At 34.3% G+C, this 25,931-nt stretch overlaps 1 protein-coding gene across 1 annotated transcript; it reads left to right on the forward strand.

Moving 5' to 3' along the window:
- On the forward strand, positions 1-25,931 carry LOC125077761 (ankyrin repeat and BTB/POZ domain-containing protein 2). Its single transcript, XM_047689804.1, has 24 exons — positions 1-1,235; positions 7,955-8,133; positions 12,908-13,095; positions 16,528-16,683; positions 17,108-17,252; positions 17,562-17,685; positions 18,121-18,252; positions 18,479-18,605; positions 18,950-19,095; positions 19,306-19,493; positions 19,748-19,876; positions 20,083-20,264; positions 20,404-20,642; positions 20,756-20,981; positions 21,122-21,266; positions 21,479-21,612; positions 21,819-21,946; positions 22,128-22,342; positions 22,518-22,645; positions 22,755-22,841; positions 23,034-23,191; positions 23,790-23,949; positions 24,546-24,728; positions 24,960-25,931. Exons 1-24 carry the CDS (start codon positions 19-21, stop codon positions 25,155-25,157), a joined length of 4,914 nt encoding a protein of 1,637 aa, XP_047545760.1. The 5' UTR covers positions 1-18; the 3' UTR covers positions 25,158-25,931.

A 25,931-nucleotide genomic window follows, 5' to 3' on the forward strand; every position in this document is an offset into this window, starting at 1 on the left:
CGGTGCGCTCGCGTAGTCATGCTGTGCTCTGCGCGTTGCTCGTGCTTTCTATGTCGCGAGCTCCAGTCCTGCCACGCCGCTGACGCCCGAAAACCGCCCGCGAAACACAACATGTGTGATAATTTTATACTCAGGAAGGCGGAGGCCTGGGAACCCATGAAATTCATTCGTGGAGCGGCAAGACTCTCAGTACGACACTGGCAGAGCCGGGAACCGCTCGCACCTGCTAAATCTCGTGTGTCATCTCATAAATCAACCAGCTGTGAACAATTATATCAGCAACCAGTCGAAGATACCGGGCCCTTCGCTATGCGCAAAGCACCTAGCACCGATCGTGTTAAACAAACCGAACATAAGCCTCTGTTTAAACTTCTAGGGAACTCGCGTTCTAAAAAAAATAACAGTGACATTCAAGAATCAAATTTCCGTCGAAGCGTTCTTAATTTCAGAAAAAACGAAGCACCGAGTTCCAAAAACATTCACGAAAAATACATACCTTTGAAACGAGCTTCGTCACCTCCGGAACATATTTACAGCGAACCAAAGCAGTGGAACTCGCAATACGATGAATGTTGCCGACCTCCTGTGTATCAAAGCGTTGAAAAAAAGATTGCAGCTAATAAAGAAGCTGCAGATAAAAAGATTTATACTAATCGTCCTCCTTGTTATGATGAATTGACTGAGAGACTATCTCATGACAAGTCAAGGAAAGCCAACATCCCTCTCACTGAAGGAGGTTTGGCTAATAAAATAACTCAAAATAATAACAAAGTAGTTATATATTTCGGAGATTCCATAATTCGGAAACACACAGAACAGAAAAAAGAAGAAAATAGACAGAAGGAAATCACGAACCAAAAAGAAGAAGCAATATACGTTAATCGACAAATAGTTGAGTCTGAAAATTTGGAACCAAACAAAGATGTGGATAAAGGTGGAGGAACTCAACTAGTTTCCGAAGTCGAAGTACCGGAGGCTATTTACTCTGAAATCAAAACCGAAGATCTTAAAGAAACTCACGACATTGTAACTGTAAACGATGCGACTTATAAAAAAGATATTTTTGAATCTGTGAGTCCAGATGGATTTTTAGTAGTAGAGTTTGAAGGTAATTTTGAAAGAGCTCGTCAGTTAGTCGAGCTAGTGCATGGAGGACGAGTTGACCACAATGAGGCTACGGTGTTAGATGAGGATGAGCAGTGTGACTGGAGCTTCATTCAAGATTGGAGAAAACGGTTAGTTGAACTCAATTAAATTATTTAAAAATATCTTGATACTTCAAAACAGACATTCTGACCCAGATTCGTACCGCGTAACTCAATCTTAATGAATTCAAATTTACCGTTACTGTGTGACTTAAGATTGTTAATTCTTAATTATTGTGAGTCCAGGAAACGGTGTTCTAGCACAAATGCATTGTGTGCGAATGTTTGCATAAAATACGGCAATTATATAAAATTATTTTATTAGATTGCTGACACACTTTGTTTATTTTGTAATATTCACAGAAAGTATTGCGTTTCATATTGGCATGCGAACAATTCGTAAAGATGAACACGATAGCTGGTTACGTAAATACAGCAGGTAGTTTTGTTTTACGACGAGGTTTCTGAAGAAGCAGCTGTGTAAAAACATTTCGTGTTAATCAAATTGCGATCTTCTGATAACACTTATTGTTTAGGTCAACGACCCCGTACGAGCTTCTTATTTTGTTGATCCTCTTCGATTAGTATTAGCTCGCGATTTTTTGTTTCATGTACGACATAATTTTTATCTTACGTAATAAACAAACAACAGGTAATATAATTATTTCTTGTATCAGTTCACATTAGCTGTCTTCTTTTGTTTCGTCTTTCCCGAGGTCTGATTATTGTTGTCTGATCATATAACTTCCTTGGGAATTTTTAATATTTGCAAAAACAATTATCATTCAAAAATGATTCGTTTCATAACTCACCAAGGGATTATCTTCACTTTCTCGTCCGTCTTATCTAACCGAATTTAATTATTTTTTACTGTTGTAATTAATCTCGTTTGGAATTCGTCAGTAATTGTTAATTTCATGCATAGTCTACTTAATATCTTATTTACTTAAATTTAAAAACATGTTCCAATAATAAAAAAAAAAACACTCACATAATTATATATTAAGATACTAAAACTATAATGAGTATATTAGTAAGAGCAAATAGTATATGTTTTCATTAAAACATGAAACAAATCACAGAAGATTATCAAGGACGAACGTAAACCTTCACACTGTGTTGACACCGGAACGAAATCTTATTCAATTCAGTATATAATTGTATTAGAGTTGAAAATAGCTCACTTTGTTATAGTAGGTCTGATTTGTTCATGCATGGCTGCAAACGTTTCACACACACAAATGTAAATCTTAAGAAACCAACTGCATGGTCATAAACATAAAATAAATTTCCAACTTCGTACAGCCTAATCATAATTTGATTCAATACAACCTGCTTAAATCTTTGTCTAACATGGAATACAATTAATGTTTGCGTAACATTTCGTTTCAAACTTTAAACTATATCCGTAAACTACTTTAAGCCTTTTATATAAAACGTTCTTATGAAATCATAACATCATAAGGTTTCTGCGATACATCTATCGATTAGTATTTGATTATAATCGTACGAATAATGTACCCAGTATTGAAAAACAATCTATTTTTACTAATATATCAACTTCAAAGCCATAGATACAGAATACCATATAAAGAAGATATTTAAAAATATAATTGTGAAATAGTCAGCTAGTAAATTACAGATATTCGAATACTACTTATAATATAGTTTTATTTCAAATCAGGTCATTCTAAAATTTATTAATTCAAGTTATTCTTTATTCAAATTAGCTTTTCGAATCGTTTCCTACTTATTGTGTTATTTCTACCATTGATTCGGTTTATGGTCTACGACTGCGTTCTGAACTTAGTATTTATATATATGAAATGTGATAGTGTGTTTAACGGCCCGTAACACTGCCGGTCTCCTCCTATGTTAAAGGTTTAAAGCCGTTTCTACACGTGTCACGATATCTTACATGCAAATTTCTATGTACAAATTCAGCTAATGAAAACCTTCATTTGGTTTTTATATTCGCTTGTATCAACGTGGCTGTGTTGGCTTCTTTCAATTAGTTTCGTTGAAAAGAGTGAAATGATATAATATGTTTACAATTGTTTTAAATATAATTTATATAACTTTTCCAAAAATGTAACACGCTCGCAACAGTTATTACGATAACAATTGTATTTTTTTATATATTATTTGGCTATTTTGTAGTAATTCTTTCTATTATAATATACAGAAATATGTATTATCTAGAGTAGTAGATGCGACTTGGCACGGCATTCGTTGTTAGCCCATGCGTGATGGTTTCTAACATTGTACCATCAACGTACATAGGTAGAGGTTTTCAAGAGTCGTTTCATATATTTTTTACACATAAAAATGGATAAGGTGTTTAGGGAGTTAGCTATACAAAAAATAATTTCTATATGGAAAATTAAACGAGATGCTGATCGCGAGAGTATTAAGACGATTGAAATTGCATAAATTTTATTTAATTTATAAATTTGTGATAACATTCTGCCGTTGCCATATGGTTTTGTATTGGTTGTAATCCACATAATTCGATTTAAGGTAGTGCGGTAAGATTGGTCCTTTTCCCCTTTGAAATTAGTAAAAATATTAATAATACTCGAAAATCGTTTTAATCTATTATATTTTGTTATTGTAAAGTTTATACCTTTCTTATCCAATATACTTTTGTTTTTAGTTAGTATTACAATAAGTACTAAAATGATAATGATGATGACATGTTAATACGTGTTTTGTATTTATTAAATTATTTAAAAAAAAACATACAATTCGAAATTTCGACAGTCAATTTAAATATGAAAGGATTACATTTCGATTTAATTTTTCAAATTAAACAGTTAAAGAAAATACGCAGAAAGCAAAATAAATCTGATTAAATTTCTGACAACATGTTTGCCTGATGGACCCTCGAAATATCGTACATGCGAAATTAAACCGTCAATCTCAATCACCAGTGAAGGGCAATTATATATACATTTATATATACAAATGGCTGTTGCTGTACGTAAAATAAAATATTCTTAGGGAACATTTTTGGAAATCAATTTAATAATGCAGATGGTAGGTGAAACCGTTATAATGCAAATACTCGTATATTGAAAATTTCAGATGGATTTTTTTTTTATTTAAAATGATTATTATTATTTTGTCTAATGTAAATGAAACTATTTTACAATAAGTTATATTATTATAAGATAGAGTTATACATTTTTGAAAATCGAATAGCTGTAGTCTGTGACAGTTTCTAATGAAGTCGAAAAGGAAATTCTTTCTTTATAAAGATTATTTCCCGTAGTTACATAACAATGTTCACATGCCTCGTAAGAAACGCACTTCCATTTAGCATTCATGCTTCCTGCGTCTGATGATGATGGCTATTCGTGTTTTTCCACTTTCGTTTTTATCCAACACTTGTCTTACTTATGTACGTAATGTGTGTATTAGTATTTACTAATTTACAGACGTAATCTTGACTACATTTAATTTGACCGTTTTCTTAAAATCATAATTAATTATGTAATTCGTCTTTGTACTGCATATTAAGATGAGATCGCTCAGTAGATATAAATTTCGAAATTTAAAAGTATGTTTGTGAGGCACCTTTACGTTGCTTTTTTTAATTATCTGTTTTAAGAATGTGCCAAAAGAAATTTAATCATGTTTATCCAATATTCAAATATACAGAAGTGGGATGATATGATTCAGTTATGTGTTCTTTTAATAATTAAAATATGTTATGACTTGTTATACTTAGCAAAATCTTTATGATATTGAGATACTAATATGTCTATTAGATATTATCAAGAGGTACCCAAATTTTATTTGTTTATGAACTACCCCCCCCCCCCACACTTCCGGCACCAAACCGATCAATTTACCAGATAATTAAACTGTTGCAAATATATTGTAAAAAAATAAAATCGTATACAAAACTGAAGTGATCTAGTTTGTTCAGATTGTTATAAGAGTTGAAACCATTTTAGCCACTTATCAGATAAATAATTTCCAATTAAAAAAAAACACAAAGTCCAAAGATAAAACAGCCATACTTATAACAAAAGTAATTCACGGAACAGTTGTACAGTCGTGAAGCTAAAGGACATTAGGCCGATTCGTTGCGGACATCGGATGCGCCCGCGCAAATTCGTCACACGACCGCGGTTATCACTGTGATAGGTATTGTTATGATACCGTTATATGTTTATTACTTGAACTTACTAAATAGTTTTAAATAACATTCAGTATTATAGCGAAATATGCTAAACTCAAAGTCAAGTACTCTAATAAGCAACTCTAGTTTTTCTGATTCCTGGTATAAAATGACTGTATTTATAATTTAAATGTAAATTGGCATAAGCTACTTATATTTGAGTATTACTTAAATGTCTCACTGTTGGTTTAAACCATTATGTCCTCTCAAAAAGGAAAAAGGAAAGGTTTGGACATCCACTAACGTGCTTCAATGCGATTTGGTAAACGAGAAAATTACACCCATATGCAGGTTAGCTCGGAGGAGAAGAGGACAGGAGCACATCATAACTACTAAATACTCGTTAGAACTTTTTAATGACTAATACTTGGTGGTAGGGCTTTGTGCAAGCCCGTCTGGGTAGGTACCACCCACTCATCAGATATTCTACCGCCAAATAACAGTCTTCATCTTAGTTCCCAAGGTTGGTGGCGCATAGGTGATGTAAGGAATGGTTAATATTTCTTACAGCGGCTTTGTCTATGGGCGGTGGTGACCACTTACCATCAGGTGGCCCATATGCTCGTCCGCCAACCAATGCCATAAAAAAAAAAATGAAACTTTATACATTAAAAAAAAATACATAATATAAAAACAAGAAGTAAAATCATACACGTATTGTATGTAGAATATAAAATTGTACACATTTTAACCATAAGTGAAAGCATTACATGAAAGAAACACTAGAAAGACAACCCAAAAAACGCACACACATCTAAATAAAAACGATAGATAATGACTTAGAAATGCAGTCGGCGCTTGACTCTTAATAGTTTATAATTGTAACGTTTTATGGAAAATTTTATCACTGAAAACTCTGTATCACTTTGTAGGATTGATGTTTTGGTTAAGATTGTCTAACAAATAGGAACTCAGTTTTATTTAGTTTAAAAAAAAAAGGATAACTTTCATGACGTGCAAGTCGAATTCTCAACGGAATAGAAACGATGCTGTGGTTAAATCGATTATAAAACTTTGTAAATTAGGAAAATCAATTTCCATAGTATTTCAATTTCTGATTAACAGTATACTTAACATCACTCTCCGACAATATACACGACGCAGCGTAAAGTGCCACGCTTCGAATGGTTAAGTAAAAGTGTGCAATGACAAAAACTAAGCAATCGAATTAAAATGAACTTTTTATATACATTGTTAATTTACAGCGTAAATCGAACATTTATATCATAATTGTTATTATATTCTACAATCAAATAAACTATATAAGAAAAGAACCGTCCTTTCAACCCTGAAACGCTAGCGTCGCTACCTAATGAGTTAGTCGTCAGGAGTTAGGCATAAAAAAGTAGCATATGTTAAGCTTACTTCATATCAAAATTCATCATCAAATTCGGTTCCGATGTTTGACTGTGAAAGAGCAACAAACAGACAGACAACATATATAATATTATTATGGATGACAAATTAATTATTAATTTAGTTTAATGTCATGTGAGAAACATCATGTCAACTATGTACGTACAGAGTAAATCCTGTATTATTTATAAATTTATTATATATACATAAGTATGTGTAATTAATTAACCAACGATAAAAGAAGCACTATATAAGAAGAAATTTTATATTAAAACAAGAATCTACAATAATTGCACGCATACAAAGTTGTTCAAAGTCAGCAATTGAACTAAACTTGTCAGCCGCACAACTTCGAAGGGACCTCATCTTTCGTAGGCTTTTATATTTTACAAATGTTAATTGATAAGTAATAACTCAAATATCTGGAAACACTCCAGGAGTCCTTGAGTTGCATTAAACTTGTTCATTAATTGTATAAATAATGCACTCGAATCCGCAATATTGTTTCTTAATGCATTAAGACGCCTGACGCGAGGTGCATTGCTCTCAATCGTATGTAAAGATCTTCATAACCAGACGGTTGACCTCGATCAGTCGTAAATTGCAATAAGTAGCCGTGGAATTTATATAAACAGTTTTGTACAATTAAGATATTATTTTTAACTATTCTTTCATCATAATTACTTTAATAAAAAAACAGTTCTTCCAAGGCCGATGTTTTTGGGAATACCGCTTATAGTGCCAAATAATGCCATTAAATTGCGTATTGCCTTACAAAGAGATGTTAAAACTACTTAATAAAGTATTCAACTATAACAATAATTATTTATAAGTTCTAACTAATTTGATCAACGAGTTAGCGTACTACTTTCTTATAGCCTCGCCTCATGTTATTAGCCGAGATGGCCTAGTCGATAATACACGTGAGATCGCGGGTACAAATCCGGGCAAGCATCAGTGACTATTCATATGCTTAATTTGCATTTTTTTTTCATGTGATGCTTGGCTGTGCATAAAAATATCGTAAGGTAACCTTCTATCATAGATGAAATTCTGCCACACTTCATGGTCAACCCCAACTTAACAGCCAGTGATGTAAATGCCAAATCTTCTGTCAGCCTCTGGCCATCAATTTTTTTTTTTCATTTATAAACATCTTCCTAAGATTCTATTAATGTAAAGTGTAATTATGGGGCTTATTTATTTGAATTTCATTGAATTGATACGTTTTATATTTATTTCTGAAGTCAACACTTTATTTCAGGCCGTCGAGTGGATGCCGGCCGTCTGAAGAAGGCGCGTGGTGCGCGAGCGTGTCAGGAGCGCGCGCGTTGCGCGTACGTGTAGCAGGTGCAGCAGCCGCGCATGCGCGCCGTCTTTCACCGCCACCGCACGCGCACCGCGCTACCACGCCACCTCCGCCGGCGGAACCGCCTTCTAAACGTATGTTTTTAACAATGTTTATCAATGCAAATTTACATGGACATTAATAAATCTAAAAACATTTTTTTTGCATAAATCATTTATTTTAAATCATTTCCCAACGGGAAATTTAAGAAATAAATTTTCTTAAAAAATATATTATTATGATCTGACATAATATACAGACTTTAAATTGCTCGTGTTTGCATTTAGTTCAAATGTAAAAAGGGGTTTCCAAATATGGTAGAATGACTGTTTTTGGCTCAATAAAACATATTTCAAATATCAGAATAAAGAATTTCCAAACAAACTTTCATCACCAATTTAATCCCCATGGGATATAACGAAATTTTGAAAAATCCTTTCTTAATGGTCATTGGTCAAAATTTCATCTCGTCAATCCGACCGGTTTAACCAGTGCGTTTGTCAGTCATTTATTTTAAAATGTTATTAACTAGATATAACGGTAATCTACTTTTACTACTACTCCAATCGTTTTGTATGATCTGCCCGTGTATAACGTGCGGATTCATAGACGCTATCCTAAAACATGCGTTTAGTCAAATATATAGAAATATAATATCAAAAACTACTGGTCCAAATTGAAAAGTGTAAATGGTAATTTATATTTACAGAAATCGCTTAAAAATTCAATATTTTATATAATGTGTTGACCTCTTGAATATTTCCGTATTATTATAAAACATAAAAACGTGTTGCAAATGTGCTGTTCTGTAAAATAGGTTGCACACATCTGTTAAGTTTTGTAAAAACTACACTGTTCTAAAAACTTATTTTTATCTTTAATAAGTTACACTTTTAGCATTCTATTAGTCTATACAACACTAGCAGGCATTTTTATCGACAATAACCAGTGACTATTTAGGCATAACGCTATATTTCTAAATATTATTAATTTTAATATTTATATTATAATAATTATGACTATTTCTTGATTCCAAAAAATAAACAAGAAAGAATTTCAATATATTTTTTTAATAATATTAAAAAAATATATTGAAATTTTGACGACATCTGTGGTCAAGTAGTGTCTACACTGTTTGTAGTTTTCATGGGTACGCCATCGCCACTCCGAGCTGCCGGATTCGATTCCCGGCCGAGGCGATGTAGAAAAAGTTTACTAGTTTTCTATGTTGTCTTGAATCTGGGTGTTTGTGGTACCGTCGTTACTTCTGATTTTCCACAACAATTTCCATTTTATTTATTTATAATTTTATTGTGTATGAGTTGAGTAAAATTTAATCAGACTGACATTATAACTAAACCAATTTTGTTTATTTTTTTCCGTAATCACGCAAAAATGACTAATCCTTTGATTGGTATGGATAGCTTCAGTACGAACATAATATGTATACTTATATCTTGTAAAGTAGCTTATTATTATTATGAATACACAGCAAAGATCTATATATATGTTATAGATAAATATTTAAAAAAAATTGACTAAAATAAACAAATCAAACAATGAATTATCATTTATTAAAATAAATAAAAATTTTAGTTTATGCGTTTTGTGTCGATACATACACTATGCAATAACATGTAGTTTTAGAAATTTTATGAGATATGTATTTAAATAGACGTGTAAAAATCTGCGACGTTTTTTATTCCCGTAGTAAAAATTCGAATAGACCAGTTGACTTGATTGGTGAAATAGAAATAGTTCGGTATAAAATCCTTATTGTACCCGGTCGGAGTCCGGTCGAGCATCTAGTTGTTTATAAACAAAATAAGAAACTCAATTTCACTAAATCTTGATAGACAATCGACATCGTATCGTCGTCATCGATTTTGTCGAGAAGCGTAAAAAGAGTAAATTGTAACAATTGTGAGTAATTTCCCAAGCGCAATGAAAACCATCGCTTTCCATCTCGAAGGAAATCCAATTTTTTTTTATATTTAAAAGTGAACTCGAGTGTTACAATGTCGATGAGAATCGATTGTAAGATGTGAAAACTTGTAATTATTCGTAATTATTTCATTCGTATTTCGTTTATATATTTCGTAACTCGCTTAACGAGGATATTTAGCTTTGGAATATGTCATATTTGTTATACATATCATATGTTATATCGTCTTTGATAAGTACTTTTATTTTTTGACACTTGGCCTGAAGGCTATCTGATAATATTACTTAGTTGTTTTTATATTACACCAAGCTGATACCAGTAATTTTGTAGGCGTTGATGTTTATTAGTGACAAATATTTTTTGCTGCGCTTTCATTAGGAAGGAAGTGATTTGTAAAATGATTTTATATAAAGTTTTAATTATAGAACTCCTAGCAAATTACGAATAAATAGTAATTATTAAAAAAAATAACTACTGCTTTTAAATTCCATATGTATGTTTACAATATAATTATAAAAGCATAGTTGTTGGTCTAGTGATATTATTTAAATCCTAAAAATCCTAACCATAAATATTTTTTTAAGAATCTAAGCTGTACTTAAAGTCTGCTAGTAATTAACTGTATATTATAATTAATAACAAGATTTGATCTAGACACGTCTTCACAAACCTAATTTTGAAAGTGATTCATATGTTGTATCAAGTCTAATTAATTAAGTCTTTAGAATGTAATTTATTTATTTTTTAATTTTTTTACAAATTACAAAAATTATAAAATTGTTTTTTTTTTTTTTAATTTTAAACAATTATTACTTTGACGTATTAATTATTTTTTTTTATATGTATTTCAAACCTTTATCAAAATTGAGCCTCCTGCTCGTTTGCTATCTATAAAAAAATCAGGCCAAGAATTAGAAAATAAGGTTTAAAAATGGGTAGAGGGGCCTCGAGAATTTCGTTGCTTAGTAGCCCTGACATTATTTATCCGGCTCCGGTAATAGGCAGGGAAGTCACGTGAAACTTAAGTACCTAGTCTCTAACTTATTAAGTTATATAGCTGGTATCCAATCCAGTGAGGCGAGCAGAGAACAGTTTGTATATACATATACATAAATAAAACACAGTTGCTTGTCCACGTCTGAGACAAATGGGCCTATTAAGTCTTGCCCCTTGTCTTAATTAATTATAAGAATCAGAAAGGGCTGCCAGAACAGAGACCAATAAATCAATTGCATACAACTACTTTTTATGTAAGTTCGAAGCCTTACTAGTAAACGAAATGTGGTCATAATCGAACCTGCAACTTTGTGAAGGGATAAGTTCTAACTCAATATGAACAAATGTATATGGATAAAAGTATCATAGTAGTAATTCGTAACTTCCAAGTTTACTAATATTAAGGTAGTTTTCTCCTTAGGAATTGTAATATAAGTTTTATAAAGGGAAGTACTGACTACGTATGTTGTTTTACAATTTTTTGTATGTTGCTTCATTTTAAAATTTTAATTGTGTAGAGAATATGTCTGTTCATTATTTTTTTGTATGAAATATTAATATTTTTTATAATATATAGGTAATATATAAATTACTTGGTGCTAAGAAGACGTCATCTCGCCCATACTTCAAAAATTACGATATATATATTTTTTTTTCTTTTCAATGAATATGTCTCGAACAGCCCTGTATTAGCTAATCAATACGTCTTTACTCGTATTAAAATAGATGCGGCTAGATAGCGGCGGGTTTGATCATTATTGAAGTATTTATTGATGTTGGTCAACTATCTGTTCTCGTAGCTGGACTTAACAACTGTCTACTTACAAATTTATTACCATCATGTCATCACTTAACAGCAATATGTACATATACCAACTATCGGTTAGTTTTAAGGCTACTGCAATATATCTTGATACTTTTAATTACTTTTCTATTTGCTACTGCAATGTATCTTGATACTTTTATTAACATACTATCTGTCTGAGTCACTAAAGATGTATTGATTGATTGGATGGTTGGAACTAAAACCATAACAGGGTCGATTTTAAGTAGAAATTTAAACTGCTTTCTGAGTTTCATTGTTGAAATGGTAATAGTAAAAAATTGAATGTTTTTTTCTAAATTAAATTCTCGAGAGTAAGGAAATGTGAAAGTACTTATGTACTTCAATGATATGTCCAACGCCATATTATATACACAAGAAGAGATTTTATATAATATTATTAAAAATATGACTGAAATATAAAACATTAACATATTAAAGATATAACATTAACCTATGTTTGTCATGATCATAGCTTCATCATTATTTAAAACACAGGCCTTTTCTTCAAAAAATATTACCCTATCGAATTAAACGATAAGCAAATAACGCTGTACTAAAGGTTACATAAACTGTTTATTTATTTCGCCTATTTAAATAAAACATCCGAACAAAGATAAAGTTCCAGAGTTTGCAGTGAACACTTTGTTTGATGGTGTATATTTAATTCCACCCGTTATTTTACATGCGCCTTTAGCCGTTAACTGTTACTCATTAAAAGTTTATCGTGTCTCCGAGGTAGGGAACGCGGAAATTCCATACCTAGCTATGATAACTAATGGAATTGTTGTTAAATTAAATTAAAACTTATTGTTAACAGATTGAGATTAAGTTTATGACTATCCACTGGCGACATTTTCATTCCTTATTTTATTTAGACTGTACAGTGACCTGGGATATATTTCAACTGTCGTGCTGAGTTCCCGAACGCAAATACTTCTTATTAGAGTTTTCTTCTTGTTTTCGTGTGTATTACAGATTATACACGACATTATGTGTATTTTAAAAAATCCACAATGACTAACCATTTTAAACAGGAAAATGTATCCTTCTTCCATGTGAAATCGATTTAAAATTATATAATTTTTTGTAATTTGTCTCCTAGCAAATGTAGAAGATCAGCCCCCTACGTCTCCAGAGGCACCAACTGCTGCACAACTGAAGCCAGTGAGCGCTGTGTCTCAGATCACAGTAGCCAGTTCTCCGGTGCGCAGCGCTCCAGTACAGAGTAGCTATGCACTGGAACGACGGACCAAGCATGACCATCGGCCTGTGGAGACAGCACCAGTGCAGGTGCGACAAACATTATATCTTTGTAGATCTTTGTAGATAGAGAAATCTAGGATAAAGGCATCTGAAAACTTTAAGCTATTTGTGGTAATGTTATGTGACGTGATGTTATCGTGTTAAATTATTAGAAACCAATTTAAATGTAGTTTGAAATCGTGCAAAAACCTTGATTAAAATTATAATACCGGATCTTATTGCCTCCTCTGGTATAAGATGAGGGCTTGTTATTTTTGTGCCCAGAAGCTAGGTATACAATGGGGAACTGCTGCTAGCATTCTTGCCCAATTTCCACGCGGTCATGATTTTTGCTATAGCTGTAATTATTTTACATTGGCTTGATTTTTTTAATACATATTTTCATGTGATGTATCATTACTGTTATTAATATACTTTATTGTACTCCACAAACAACAATACAGTTACATTTAAGAATTAAAAAATATATAACAATGGAATGTAATAGGTCAATTAAACCCGCTCCAAATTAAGCCTATATTGATGATTTTGAAATCATAATATGGAGGTGCAGCAATACACGTATATTAGGTAAATATTTGTATATATATCTTTTTGATAACTTAAAGAAATATAAGAAAATCTCTCTGGACTTTTTTCCTGAATGATTGTTATCGATTGAAACTCTATAAAATAATTTTCGATAGATCTTTGATATTACTAAAGTTATGGTGTTTCGAGGCGATAAATCGACTTCGAAGACAGATGTAACTGTTATTGACCAAGCAACACAATTTATAGCGGTTTCCAGCGATCCGACTAACGCTTTTCTCTTCCTTCTTAGCAAAGTAATATTAAAGCGAATTTATTTTATATTGTACATTTATATATAATTTTAGTACTATTGATACAACATTTTTAATTCGTATTTATGAAATTCTTATGAATTGCTTGTTAAATTCCTATCGTTTTTAGCACACTGGCTTCCCATACCAGGTACAATAAGGATCTCTATAAAACTTTTAGATGGATTTTTTTTCCGGCTGGGAAGGTTGAAGTTCCCGGCTTTTCTTTACTTTAATATACATATATTGTACATATAAGGCTTCCTCCTTAATCATTCTATTTGTCGATGAATACCACATTAAAATGCGTAATTTTAAAGATATAGACTTTGTTTTGTACCATGTCGATATGACCAGACTTAACATATCTTAATATTTAGTTAAGGAATATCTTATTGGATGAAATATCTTAAAATGTTTATCATTATGCTCTCTTAGCTACTAAATTTGACTAAAAGTAAGCTCATAACAGGAAAAAGAACTATTTAAATGCAGCCTTACTTTTTCAAACACAACAGATTTACGGTATTTCGATGTGGGTATATTATCTATATCAGTCAATTCGTAACGATTGGATAAAATTGGTGTTTAATGCGCCCGCGCACGCCACTACGATATTAATATTACGGGATTCGAATAGTATTACATTCAATTGCGTCGTGTAAGAAATACATTAAGGTTGTTTGTCACGGTTGTAGGCCAAGACAATTTACTCTTGGTACAAGTCCTTGTGATAAGATTGACATAATTAAAATTTACATTTCAATAACACAACGGCGTTTCCGTTTATTTATCCTATTATTCGCATGTAGAATTTTAGCAGAAAGATATTCACATAACAGGATGAGATCGACAATTTTTTAACCATTATTCATAATTTTTCGCATCTCATTAATTAGACGTGAACGCACCGATTACACAAATTACCCAAGCGTAATACAGCGAAAGTGTTATCTAAAAAATAAATAAGCATTGTATTTAACGGAATCCCACGGTCTTTTGATAGGGAAAAGCGTAATGGGTGGGAAGTTACGAGATCGAAAACGAAAGCGCCGTTGACAATGGGAGCTCGGGCATCTGCGACGCGCGGCGTCACGATAACTCATTTCATAAGATTTTTTTAGCTCTATCTGATGACTCAATTCCTCTAGTTAAGCGCATGTTGAATACTTCAATGAACACGATCTCTTTGTTAAATGCACATACATTATCCGACAAAGATTCAAGCTAAAGACATAAGGAAATGTAAAAGTAATATAACCATAAAAAATATGACCAATTTCTGGGAAAAGGCTTGTTAATCTGTTAATAATAACGCTTGGAATTTATTCCACCATGGTGCTGTGCTACGGGTTGATCAACATGTTCGCTGCGACACAAGGCTCCAAGACCTTAAGTATAAACTAGCTATCAGCGCGGGAGCAAAATACAGTGATTTCTCTCTGGTCCAAAAGTTCTAACGTGAATAGTTCTTGATAAGCTATAAATGCAAAAGTATATTTCAGATTGTCTCTTGAAGGTCAACTATTTTTTATAATAAAGTATATTTAAGACCTTTCAACCTTATACAGCATGTTTGAATAAAAATTGTCATTCCTTGTTAATATAAGGCCCGAAGTCCTCATGTGAAGCATAAGAAATATTAGTCTCTTCGAGTGCATGTGTATTAATGCGATTCGAATTTTCCTTGCAGTCTAAAATAAATTAATTTCCATCGAATGAATAAGCTACACGAATGAAGCCAAAATAGTTTGTTTGATTTGCTCGAATTTGCCAAAAAAATGTACAGTGGACGGTGATGGTCAGCACAGTAGCTTTAGGAACCAAACGCAAAAAGAAAAACAATATTCATTATTCAATAATGAAATTTGAGCAAAATATGATACTGAAAGTCACCATGAAACAAAAAAAAAAACCAAAATCAGTCGTACTGCCTAGACTGTATTAATGGTTACTGTCTCAAGTGTTTTAGTGATAATCGTTTGTGATCTTTAAATAAAAATATACATAAAATTAAATAATATTGATTTTTTCATCAAAAATTTTTCCATTCCTAAAATTATCATTAACTTAACCATCAATTCAGTCCGATAGTAGGTCAAAAAGCCTTGTGTTTGTTTCTCCACTTTTCTTGAAAAACAGGCATTGGAGCCATTGGCGAAACAAGTAACTTTGTAGTTACAAAATATACAAAATTATTTATATTTATTTATAATAATATATTTTATTGTAATTTTTAATATATATTATTTATTTATAATAATTATAGTTACAAAATTTATTAAATATTAGAAGTTTTCACGAAGTTATTAGGTATTATTTCAAATCACCCATGGCTAACAAGGCTTTTTTAGGCAGACCCACTCACGGGTCAATGACCAAAATTTTCTCCGTAGCGAACGTGTTAATATCATCCGAATCAGCAACTTTCCTAACGAATTTTTTACTACGCCAGTAATACCGTCATTATAGAATACATTAAAACTCAACATGATCTAAATATTCTTCTATAGTACTATTAAAACGAACACAGATATTACACAAAAGAATCAAAAGATTCATACTGAAGATTCAAACAGTATATAGTAGTATAGATCTTTTGAAAAATTAATATACCAAATTATTTGAATTTCAGAATGGTGTACGTGAATGCAATAGCAGTTCGGATGAGAATAGGTCGTCAGGGCACGCGTCGATGTCGGACAGCGGTGGTGGAGAAGCGGGCCGGGATGAGCCGCGCAGATCAAGACAACCGCCGCACGCAAGAACAAAACACCGACCTCATAATAAGGTAGACAATTATAATCAAAGTAAATATAGCAAAAAACTACACTACACGCTACGTTATATTTTATATGACAAATGTCCAAAAATTAACTGCGGTGGTGACCACTTACCGTCAGGTGGCCCATTTGCCTGTCTGTCTATGTAAACTAGCAAAAAAATGTTAATTTTCGAAAATACAATATCAATTCCTTATTATTTTTTTAAAATACCTCGACCCTTCTCGAGGAGACCTGGCAGTTATTTCAACACGCTGTTACAGTTCAGGTTAAGTATAAAATGATACACATGTAGCAGAATTTAATTGTCCTTAGGCGCAGAGCACGAATGAAATATAAATAAATATATAAATAAATAATAGACAAGGTTTAATTGAAAATAAATTATTATTTTCATACAAAGATTTTGTTATTTATTTAATGGTTCTTCAGTTACAGTCACCTTGGCCGGGTGGAGGCGGTCTGGAGGACATCAGGTCAGCGATCAAACAGCTGACGCTTCGATCCCGTGACAGCAGTAGCACAGCGACCAGTGGTGCTTCAAGTGCTGGTGGTGGCAGTAATAATGGAGCCCCAGGTTACAAATTCTTACATGTATTGTTCACTCTTTATTCTTATTTACCCGGTTTTATGATTAAAGGTCGAAGGACGAAACTAATAATAACGTTATTTTATTCCATATTCCATATAAATTCTAATTCTAAACTAATAGATATTATTTGTTTGTTTAGATTATTGTAGCTCAATCATGCAAAATCTGCGGATTTGGATAAAATTTAACACAAATATGCCCAAACAAATATGGCCTGAAATGTGTTTTTTATAGTGACTTTACAGCTATTACTGTTATTTTGTATGTCTGTCTTATACACTCAAAACTTTGCAGAGGGTGGCAGTGTCGGTGACGCTCGACGAAGACGTGCCCCACTGGTGCGTCAACCCTCACTTGACACGGTCTGCACAAACGTCACGAGTGCTGATGAATTCGTGTGGGTGGACTCACATAATAGGTAAGAAGATTTTAATGAAATTGTTTTTATAATATCGATCGATCTTATTCTCATATTAAAATTATCTTGATAAGTTACAAGTTACGAGGTAGTATAGTTACTCAAGTGACTATTTTTACTGCTACAGATCATAATATGATCCTATATTCTAATACCGGCTCAAGACATTTAATAAACCGCACTCTTTTCCGAGTCTGGAAATATGAGTGAGGAAATAAAGTGCATTGCTACAGTTGCAGCATGATATTTTATAGTGTAGGCGTCTACACTACAAAATATCATGTGCACTTGACCAGTTTCCGATGAAACGGCCCTAGCCAAATTCGTTCTGAAAAACATCTTCATTAAAACATTAAACCTATCTAAAGAAAGACAGTGAACGACGTTTTGACCTAAGCTGATTAACAAAACTTGTATAATAAAACAAATCCACAGACTAGTAGAGCTCCGATGCGTGCCTTGGACGGCAGGCGAGGTCAGCCGCGCACTGCAAACGGGCCGCTGTCGAGAGCTCACCGCGAGGATGGCGCCCGATGCACCACCGCGACTTGCTTATTTATTACAAAGGTTCGATATTATTTTTATCCGTGATTATTAAAAATAATTTATTTATGAATACATTTTAATAATCACAGAGGAACAAAATTTGTCAAATTACGGCATCAGGTATCGAGAGACGCTTCACTAAAAGACAAACACGATACGCAAAATAACAATTATGTTGACGTCGTACAGCTTAGTTTGATATTTTTATTTTACTAAACTTAATTTACGTTTAATGACTACTCCACAGAGCGTTAGTCCGGATCGCGCGGGAGGCTCAACGTCTGTCGCAGAACTTTGGCTTCTGTTCCAAGCACGAGGTAGCTGGCGCCTTCCGGATCGTACTCAGCACTCCGCTTGCTGACGCTTGCATCAAGGTAAAAATCTTATTATTTTTTAAATAATAAGGAAAAGAAGTAAAAAATGAATATATTAAAAAACATATATTATAGAGAGAAAGACACCTCGTGATTAAGTCGTGCTAATCCTAACATTATTAACAAGCCCAAGGTATGAAAAATAAATGTTTACTTGTATTTTAATATTATAAATGCATGAAAGTAACTCTGTATGTTACGCTTTCACAGCTAAACCACTGAACCAAATTTGCGGAAATTTGGTATGAAACAAGAAAGGACATAGGCTATACATACCTAAAACCCTTGACCGTCAACGACAAGAAGTGTTATATATAATAAAGTAATTATATGTTCCATCGTAGGGTTGTCAACGAGCAGCTACGATGTACGCGACATCTGGCAGTGCAGCACGACGGCTCGGCTCAGCGGCGCGCGCACGCACTTGCCTCGCACCCGGACGCTTTCAGCGCTGGATGCTGGACGTACGCGTCGCATCCTTCGTGCACGAGTCAGTAAAATGTGACTTTTTTCACAGATTCACTACCTTAGCAGAAATATCATCAACAAGTCGGCATTCGTTTGTTTTAAGATCAGTTTGATTAAATGATTATGTAATATTTTTTTCTGACACCACGAATAAAATTATATTACCGAAATGCAATAAAACGTTAACTATAATTAATCGACTTCAATGAAATTTGACTTGAATAATCAACAGATACGCGGCAATCTATCTCTGTGCGGGCGTGGAAACGCTTTTAGAGGAGATAGCGCTAATAGCTGGTAGTAGTGCAGCCGCGTTGCCCATTACGCCAGCAACCATCGACCACGCAGTCGCCACATGCGCGGATCTGTGGGGCTTGCTTCAACCATATAGCCACTTAAACGCAGGAAGAGTAGCATCAGGTATTTATTAATCTTACATTAAATTGGTCTTTATTTATTCAACTATTTATATCAAAACTGTTTCATCTTATTTTGAATTTTAGTTCAGTGATAGATGGAATAAAAGACAAGGACTGCGTTAAATTTAATATTGATAAGGATTCCATATCAAGCATATAAAGTTGCTAATTTTCATTAATTCTTTAAAAGTACAGGAACTATATTACTTAGTAATGTTATAAGCATTAGTTATTAATATAGTTCTACTTTTGCAGGAGCGTTATCCCTCTCAAGATGGGAGTCCATGAGTTCTTTAGGTTCTGGTTCATCCTCAGGAGCACCACGACCAGAGCACCGGCAGTTGGGGTTGAGCCACGATTCAGGAATAACCACTAATGGTTCTGGTTAGTAGAAAATTGTTATTATAGCAACTTTTTACTCAAGGACATTTTACTCATTCTTAACATATATATTTTTTTAAATTTAAGATTTCAAAGTTCCAAAATTACAATGTTATCGAATAACAACTAAATATATATATTCAACATATCTTATAAACTAACTGTTGAAATTTTGTGTGCTAAATATCTTACAAATAAAACCATTGCAGGGGGATCGGGTGCATCCGCCGGTTCTAACAACAGCGGCGGCTCAGGTACATCAGTGTTATTGACTACGTGTGCGGGATCAGCAGCAGAACTGCGAGCAGTACTGCGGCAGGTGCATCCACGGCACCCGCCTCTGTCGCCCGGTGCAGAGCAAGCTCTATACTACTTTATGCGATGTTCACAGGTAATAAGAGACTAGATTCTAGTTTAGACTATGTATTTAGTACAGTAATGTACTGACATTCGGTAAATTAAGCGTTTCAAGCTGTTCGCAACAGTTTTTGTAATATTTTACGACTCGCTTGGTTGTGATCTTTTAACAGTTAGAACACACATCCAGCGGCGCATCGGGCGCATCAGGCGCGGGTTGTGCGGGCGCAGGTGGGGCGGGGTTGTGGGGGGAGCGCGGTGCGGGCGCATTGCCGCCACTGGGTGAGTGGGTGCGTGTGGCACGCGCACACGCCACCTTACGCCCGCCTCCCGCAGTGCCTGACGCTGATGACGTGCTGCAAGCTGCGAGACTACTACTGCCGCATGCTGATTGTCCGCCACGGCCTGTCACGTGAGTCTTGCTCTTATGAATACAAGATATCTATACAAATTTATTATTAATCAAGTATCCCGTTACAATGTATCATTTAAAAATATGTATTTATAATCGTGTATCTTCTATAGTCTAGAGGAGGCGATAGAACCAGCGTGGTCGCGTTGTCAACGGACACCAGACGAATTGAGTCGGGCGGCATTAGGTCTGGCACAACGAGCATTACTAAGCGGTCGACCTGAGTTGGTGGGTGGAGTACGAGCGCTCCTACCGCCCGCCGGCATCGATGCAACTGATGCATCGGGCCTAACAGCACTGATGAAAGCCTCGCTAGCCGGTGACGAGCAAGTCGTTGCCGTAAGTGTTTAAAATTATCAATTTCAAACAATAAAGAGCTCCTTAAATAAAAATTTTACTTTTGCTAACGATTTAAATATATTTTGCATGCACGTTTAGTCATGTTGATTTTATGTTGTCACGTGTGTAATTTCTAATAGATGCTGCTAGAAGCGGGCGCGGATCCCAACGTAGAGACCGGGGGCGCAGCAGCTCAGCACTGTGCATTGTTGTCGCCACGAACTCCCGCACTCACATCGCACTCAGCGTCCCCTCCCAGTCCTGGATACACGCCGCCTACCGCCGGTAAGTCTCTTCCTAGTTAAATAATTATTATTTTCTTTACATACTCTTGCTTAGTTATTGAGCATTTGTTAATTATTTAATTTAATCAAGTCTACTTACAATCAAATAAGTAAATAAACAAAAATTAAGATCCTCTCTAATCCCACTTACAATATAATAAATATACTATATAACAAAAAATCGTAAAGATGCTACATTTTACGTGTCTTTAGGATGGACCGCCTTAGTATACGCGTGTAGCGGCGCGGGCGCGGTGGAGGTGGCGCGTCGCTTGCTGGCGGCGGGTGCGCGCGTGGACGGCGCTCCCGCACGAGGCGACGACGTGTGTACGCTCACTCCATTACAGGTATATTAAAATAAAATAAGCACAATTCTTGCATTTAATTATTCAAACATCCGAGTGAAAATGTATTAAATTTATTTAGAAAAAAAATATTAGCCCACTGTTCTCCCTCAGGACATCCTGACCTCTTTTATTCTTTTAAGTAGTGAGAAAAAACACCGATATATTATTTAGATGTTATGATTAAAATTGAATCAATTTAATTCAAGATGGCGTGTGGCGTCGGCAATTTAGAATTGGTGCAGTTGTTATTATCCCACGGCGCTGACCCCTTCCTCTCGACGCAACTCAATGATGCTTTGTGCTACTCTGCAGCGGCACAGTATGGGTGTTACAGGTCAGTAATATTTATTACAAAAATATGAACACAAATTTATAAAAAATGTAATACGTGATAAGACTGTATTGTTGACATTTAATATTGACGAATTTAATACGACACCTTTGCATGCTGTCGGCATTTCCCTACTTGTATAAATTTTGCATGATCGTAATTTGCATTTACACCACTCTGTCAGCGCGGTCGCGGTGTGCTGCACTCACGGTCGACGTGCGAGCTTGCGCGCTGCGGTGCGTGGCGGCACGCGCGCTGGCGGCGGCACCATTCTGTCGCTGGAGGAAGTGCTGGCGGAAGGCGCACCACCTGTCGCTGGCCGGCCACCACCCTTCACAAAGCAGCAGCAGAGGGCGCTGCAAGATGCCATGTATTACGCCGCTGAGACTGATCATTTAGGTACGGAGGACGTGGTAATCATAATAATTACAATTTAAGTAGTAGGTTTACCATTATATTAGCACAAACCGTTTCTTCAACAAATAGTAATTAATAATTTAGTTTTCTGTTTTAATTTCACAATATACTTCCGGATAATATTGCTAAACTGTAAAACTATATTTTTTAATTTTAGATATAACTCTTGAGCTGCGTGCTCTTGGAGTCCCGTGGTCTCTCCACGCCTGGACCCTATCACTAGCAGCTGCCGCAGAATCTTCTCTCGACCACGTGATAGATCAGTTGTTACAAGACTTTTTACAGGTAACTATGTAATTTCAAAACTATTATATAGAAATATAATAGAAAGAAAATTTTATTTGGAAAATTTATACATATTCTAAAATGTATAACCATTAATTTTGAATTCCAGGTGTGTCCGTCGGATGACAGTCACTATAGTAAGCAGTTTATTTACGAGTGTCTCCCTCTGCTTTTCAACATTTTACGATATAGCAAGGTACTTCTAGTTTTAGTCAAATTATTAAAACAACACTGACGAAGATCTAATTTTATCTGACGAATTGTCGTTATCTGTTTTTATTATAAATGTTGCTTGATTCCGTATGTATCCGAGCCGCGTCATAAAATAATCTATTAGTGATTTAACCACATGCTTAGTATACTAATGAGCACTTGATGGAATCACTAGAAGGAAGGCACAGTACTGCTGCTCGCTGATATCCTGTGTGCGTGTTACGGCTGGGAGCCCGTGCCTGCCGTGATGGAGCCGCCGCCCGCCGCGCCCGCTCCTGCTCGCGTCGATCCCTCCTACGTCAACAACCCATCGCTGGCTGACGTCACTTTCAGGTAAACGCACAATACGTGCATTCATAGAACGGTGTCGCTTATTTTATACTACGATACAAAATTGAAACATTTTTTATTCTACCGTTACTTTGAGAATTTAATGTTGGTCTGTTAATTATCATAACTATATTGGTGTATAATCCATTTAAAATTCCCGGCATTATTTGAGTGATAATAAATGATTTTCAGTAGTATGACAAGAGAATAACTTACAGAGTTTGGTTTTAATTGTATTGAAAATACGAGTATATTATGTAGTATTTAATGCTTGATGCTTAAATGCTTGAGTCTATACGCTACTAGTAGTAGAAAAACTAGTAAATGTGTCATATGTAAATCTCAGTTTCTCTTTATCTTCAAATATACAACTCTCCACTAAAGTTCGTCCCTTTTGGCAACATAATTTACGACCAATTTCCTATTCTGCCTTCATACCTTTCTACTGGTAATGTCTAATGTCTGTGAATAACATTATTTTTTAATGAAAGCACGCTTAAAGAAGTAACAAATTTATCAACACTAGAAGTAAAAGAGAAGCACCTAACATTTGCTATCAATAAAAAGTATATTGTAATTAACAAGCAAGCGTTCATCTTAGGGTGGAGGGCCGATTATTCTACGGCCACAAGATAGTGCTGGTGTCGGAGTCGGCGCGGCTGCGCGCCATGCTGGCCCCGCCGCGAACGCCGCCCGACGCGCCGCCCGCCAGCGCGCCGCCACTCGTGCAAATCAATGATATTCGATACCATATATTTGAGGTACTAAGTGTTTTTGTACGCAACCAAATAGAACTAAGTCAATTATTTAAAAAAACAATCGACTTAGTTTTTATTTGTTTTTCTAGATATATATGCATAAAATGGTTATTTTCTGTATCCTGGTTTATAATTATCGTTGAATTTTGGGAATATGGTTATATAATATAGTTACTTGTTACTTGTATATTACTTCCTTAGTACTTAGTATGTTAATAATGAATTAATTTTTCACTTTTTTGAAACTACTTTTGCTGTTTGTAATCTTGGAGTTTTACACCATGCACCTTTTTGCGAAATATTCCACATTAAAAGATTATATTAACATCAAGATTATATTAACACAAATATTAATAACAATCCATTTGAAAATATGTTGATACTAAAATTAAACTTCAAGCATAGATACTCTATATACAGCTATAGAGCTAAGAGTACATGTATATTATAATGAAGGTAAACAACTAAATTAAACACCTAATTATATACCTATAATACTAAAATTGAATGTAATTAGGTCCTAAAAACCACTTGCAATTTTAACCGATTCTAAGTGATAAATAAAATTACATTTACTATGTCTTTTATCGTTAACACAGCAAGTGATGAAGTACCTGTACTCGGGCGGTTGTTCGGGCCTTGATGTGGCGGAAGGCGACGTGCTGGAAGTGTTGGCTGCGGCGTCCTTCTTCCAACTGCTACCGCTTCAGAGACACTGCGAGGCGCGCGCGGCCAAAGCTGTTGACCTGCATAACCTTGTCTCCGTCTACATACACGCAAAGGTATTCTTTTGCACATTATTTTACTGTCCGTCTGTTTGTTACTTGTTTATTCGCATTACAAATTGAGTATAATATATATAAAATTAGTGGTATGTGTGCTAAATCACGTCAGTTATTATAAATATAATATAGACATTAAGTTTAGAAGGAGAAACATAAATTAACATAGAAAAACGGATTTAACAGGAAACTTAGAGCATAAGTGTATTCATAATTTTTTTTTTGTTTCAGGTTTATGGGGCAACGCAACTTTTAGAATACTGCCAAGGTTTTCTATTACAAAACATGGTCGCTCTTCTAACATACGACGATTCAGTTAAGCGATTGCTTTTTGGTAAAAGGTTACCAGGACACAACGTTTTGGGTGCACTGCTGACAACGCTACAAAAGAGAATAGAGTCCAGGAAAAGCCAGGCTAAAAGTAGATAGCAGAAGTCGTCGCCTTAACGATCTTATTTTCATGATCCTTGTTTTATTCTTTAATCAGCCTTCCCTTTTCTCTGGAACGAAAAGGCCGAGGGCTATCGACATACTTCGTCATGAATTCAGTTGGTTGGGCTCTCGAAATGTAAATTGTATTTGAAAACTATGGACTTTTATTTACTGCGAGTTATTCTAAAAAGTCTGATTGTCACTGACGTTATAAGGCTCTAAATTTCTAAAATAATCTAAAAGTTAAAGAGAGCCTTATATAATGAATATAAATATGACTCGAATTAGAAAAGCACAAAAGTGATGAAAAAAAAGAGGTATTCTTTTTACGAAACAAAAAGTATGTAGTCGTAAGAATTTAATATTTATTAAAATACCTAATTCATATTGTTTTCAAATTGTTTAAAACTAATAAACCAATATCGTTGTTATTATGTGTCTACGCAAGATTTAATAGTTAAGACTCGACTACGGAATAGTTAATGTTGTTGATGCTTAAAAGGTATGACTCTATGGCGACTATCGTCTGTTAAACTACATTTAAGCGCCTTATTAGTTGGCGCCTCGTAGAAAACTAGGCTTTATCAAAGGTGACGTGCTCTTTGAATCTCAAACAAATCCACCAAACATCCATTTATATATTTTATATAGATGTACATACAGAAATGAAGGAATATAAATTTCTATCCTTTACCGTAGTTGGGTAAAAATTTAAAAACGTAAAAGAAATAAGCTTAAAGTCCGTTTGTTTTTAAAAAAAAATTAAATAAG

The sequence above is a fragment of the Vanessa atalanta genome, chromosome 4, assembly GCF_905147765.1.
Source record: "Vanessa atalanta chromosome 4, ilVanAtal1.2, whole genome shotgun sequence".
NCBI lineage: Eukaryota > Metazoa > Arthropoda > Insecta > Lepidoptera > Nymphalidae > Vanessa > Vanessa atalanta.

What these genes read in the sequence shown, in the direction of transcription:
- LOC125077761 (XM_047689804.1), top strand. Translation starts at nt 19, where the DNA reads ATGCTGTGCTCTGCGCGTTGCTCGTGCTTTCTATGTCGCGAGCTCCAG. An exon ending in CAGTAATAATGGAGCCCCAG is followed by an intron (nt 17,253 to 17,561) that starts GTTACAAATTCT and finishes AAAACTTTGCAG; the next exon opens with AGGGTGGCAGTGTCGGTGAC. An exon ending in AATAACCACTAATGGTTCTG is followed by an intron (nt 19,877 to 20,082) that starts GTTAGTAGAAAA and finishes AAACCATTGCAG; the next exon opens with GGGGATCGGGTGCATCCGCC.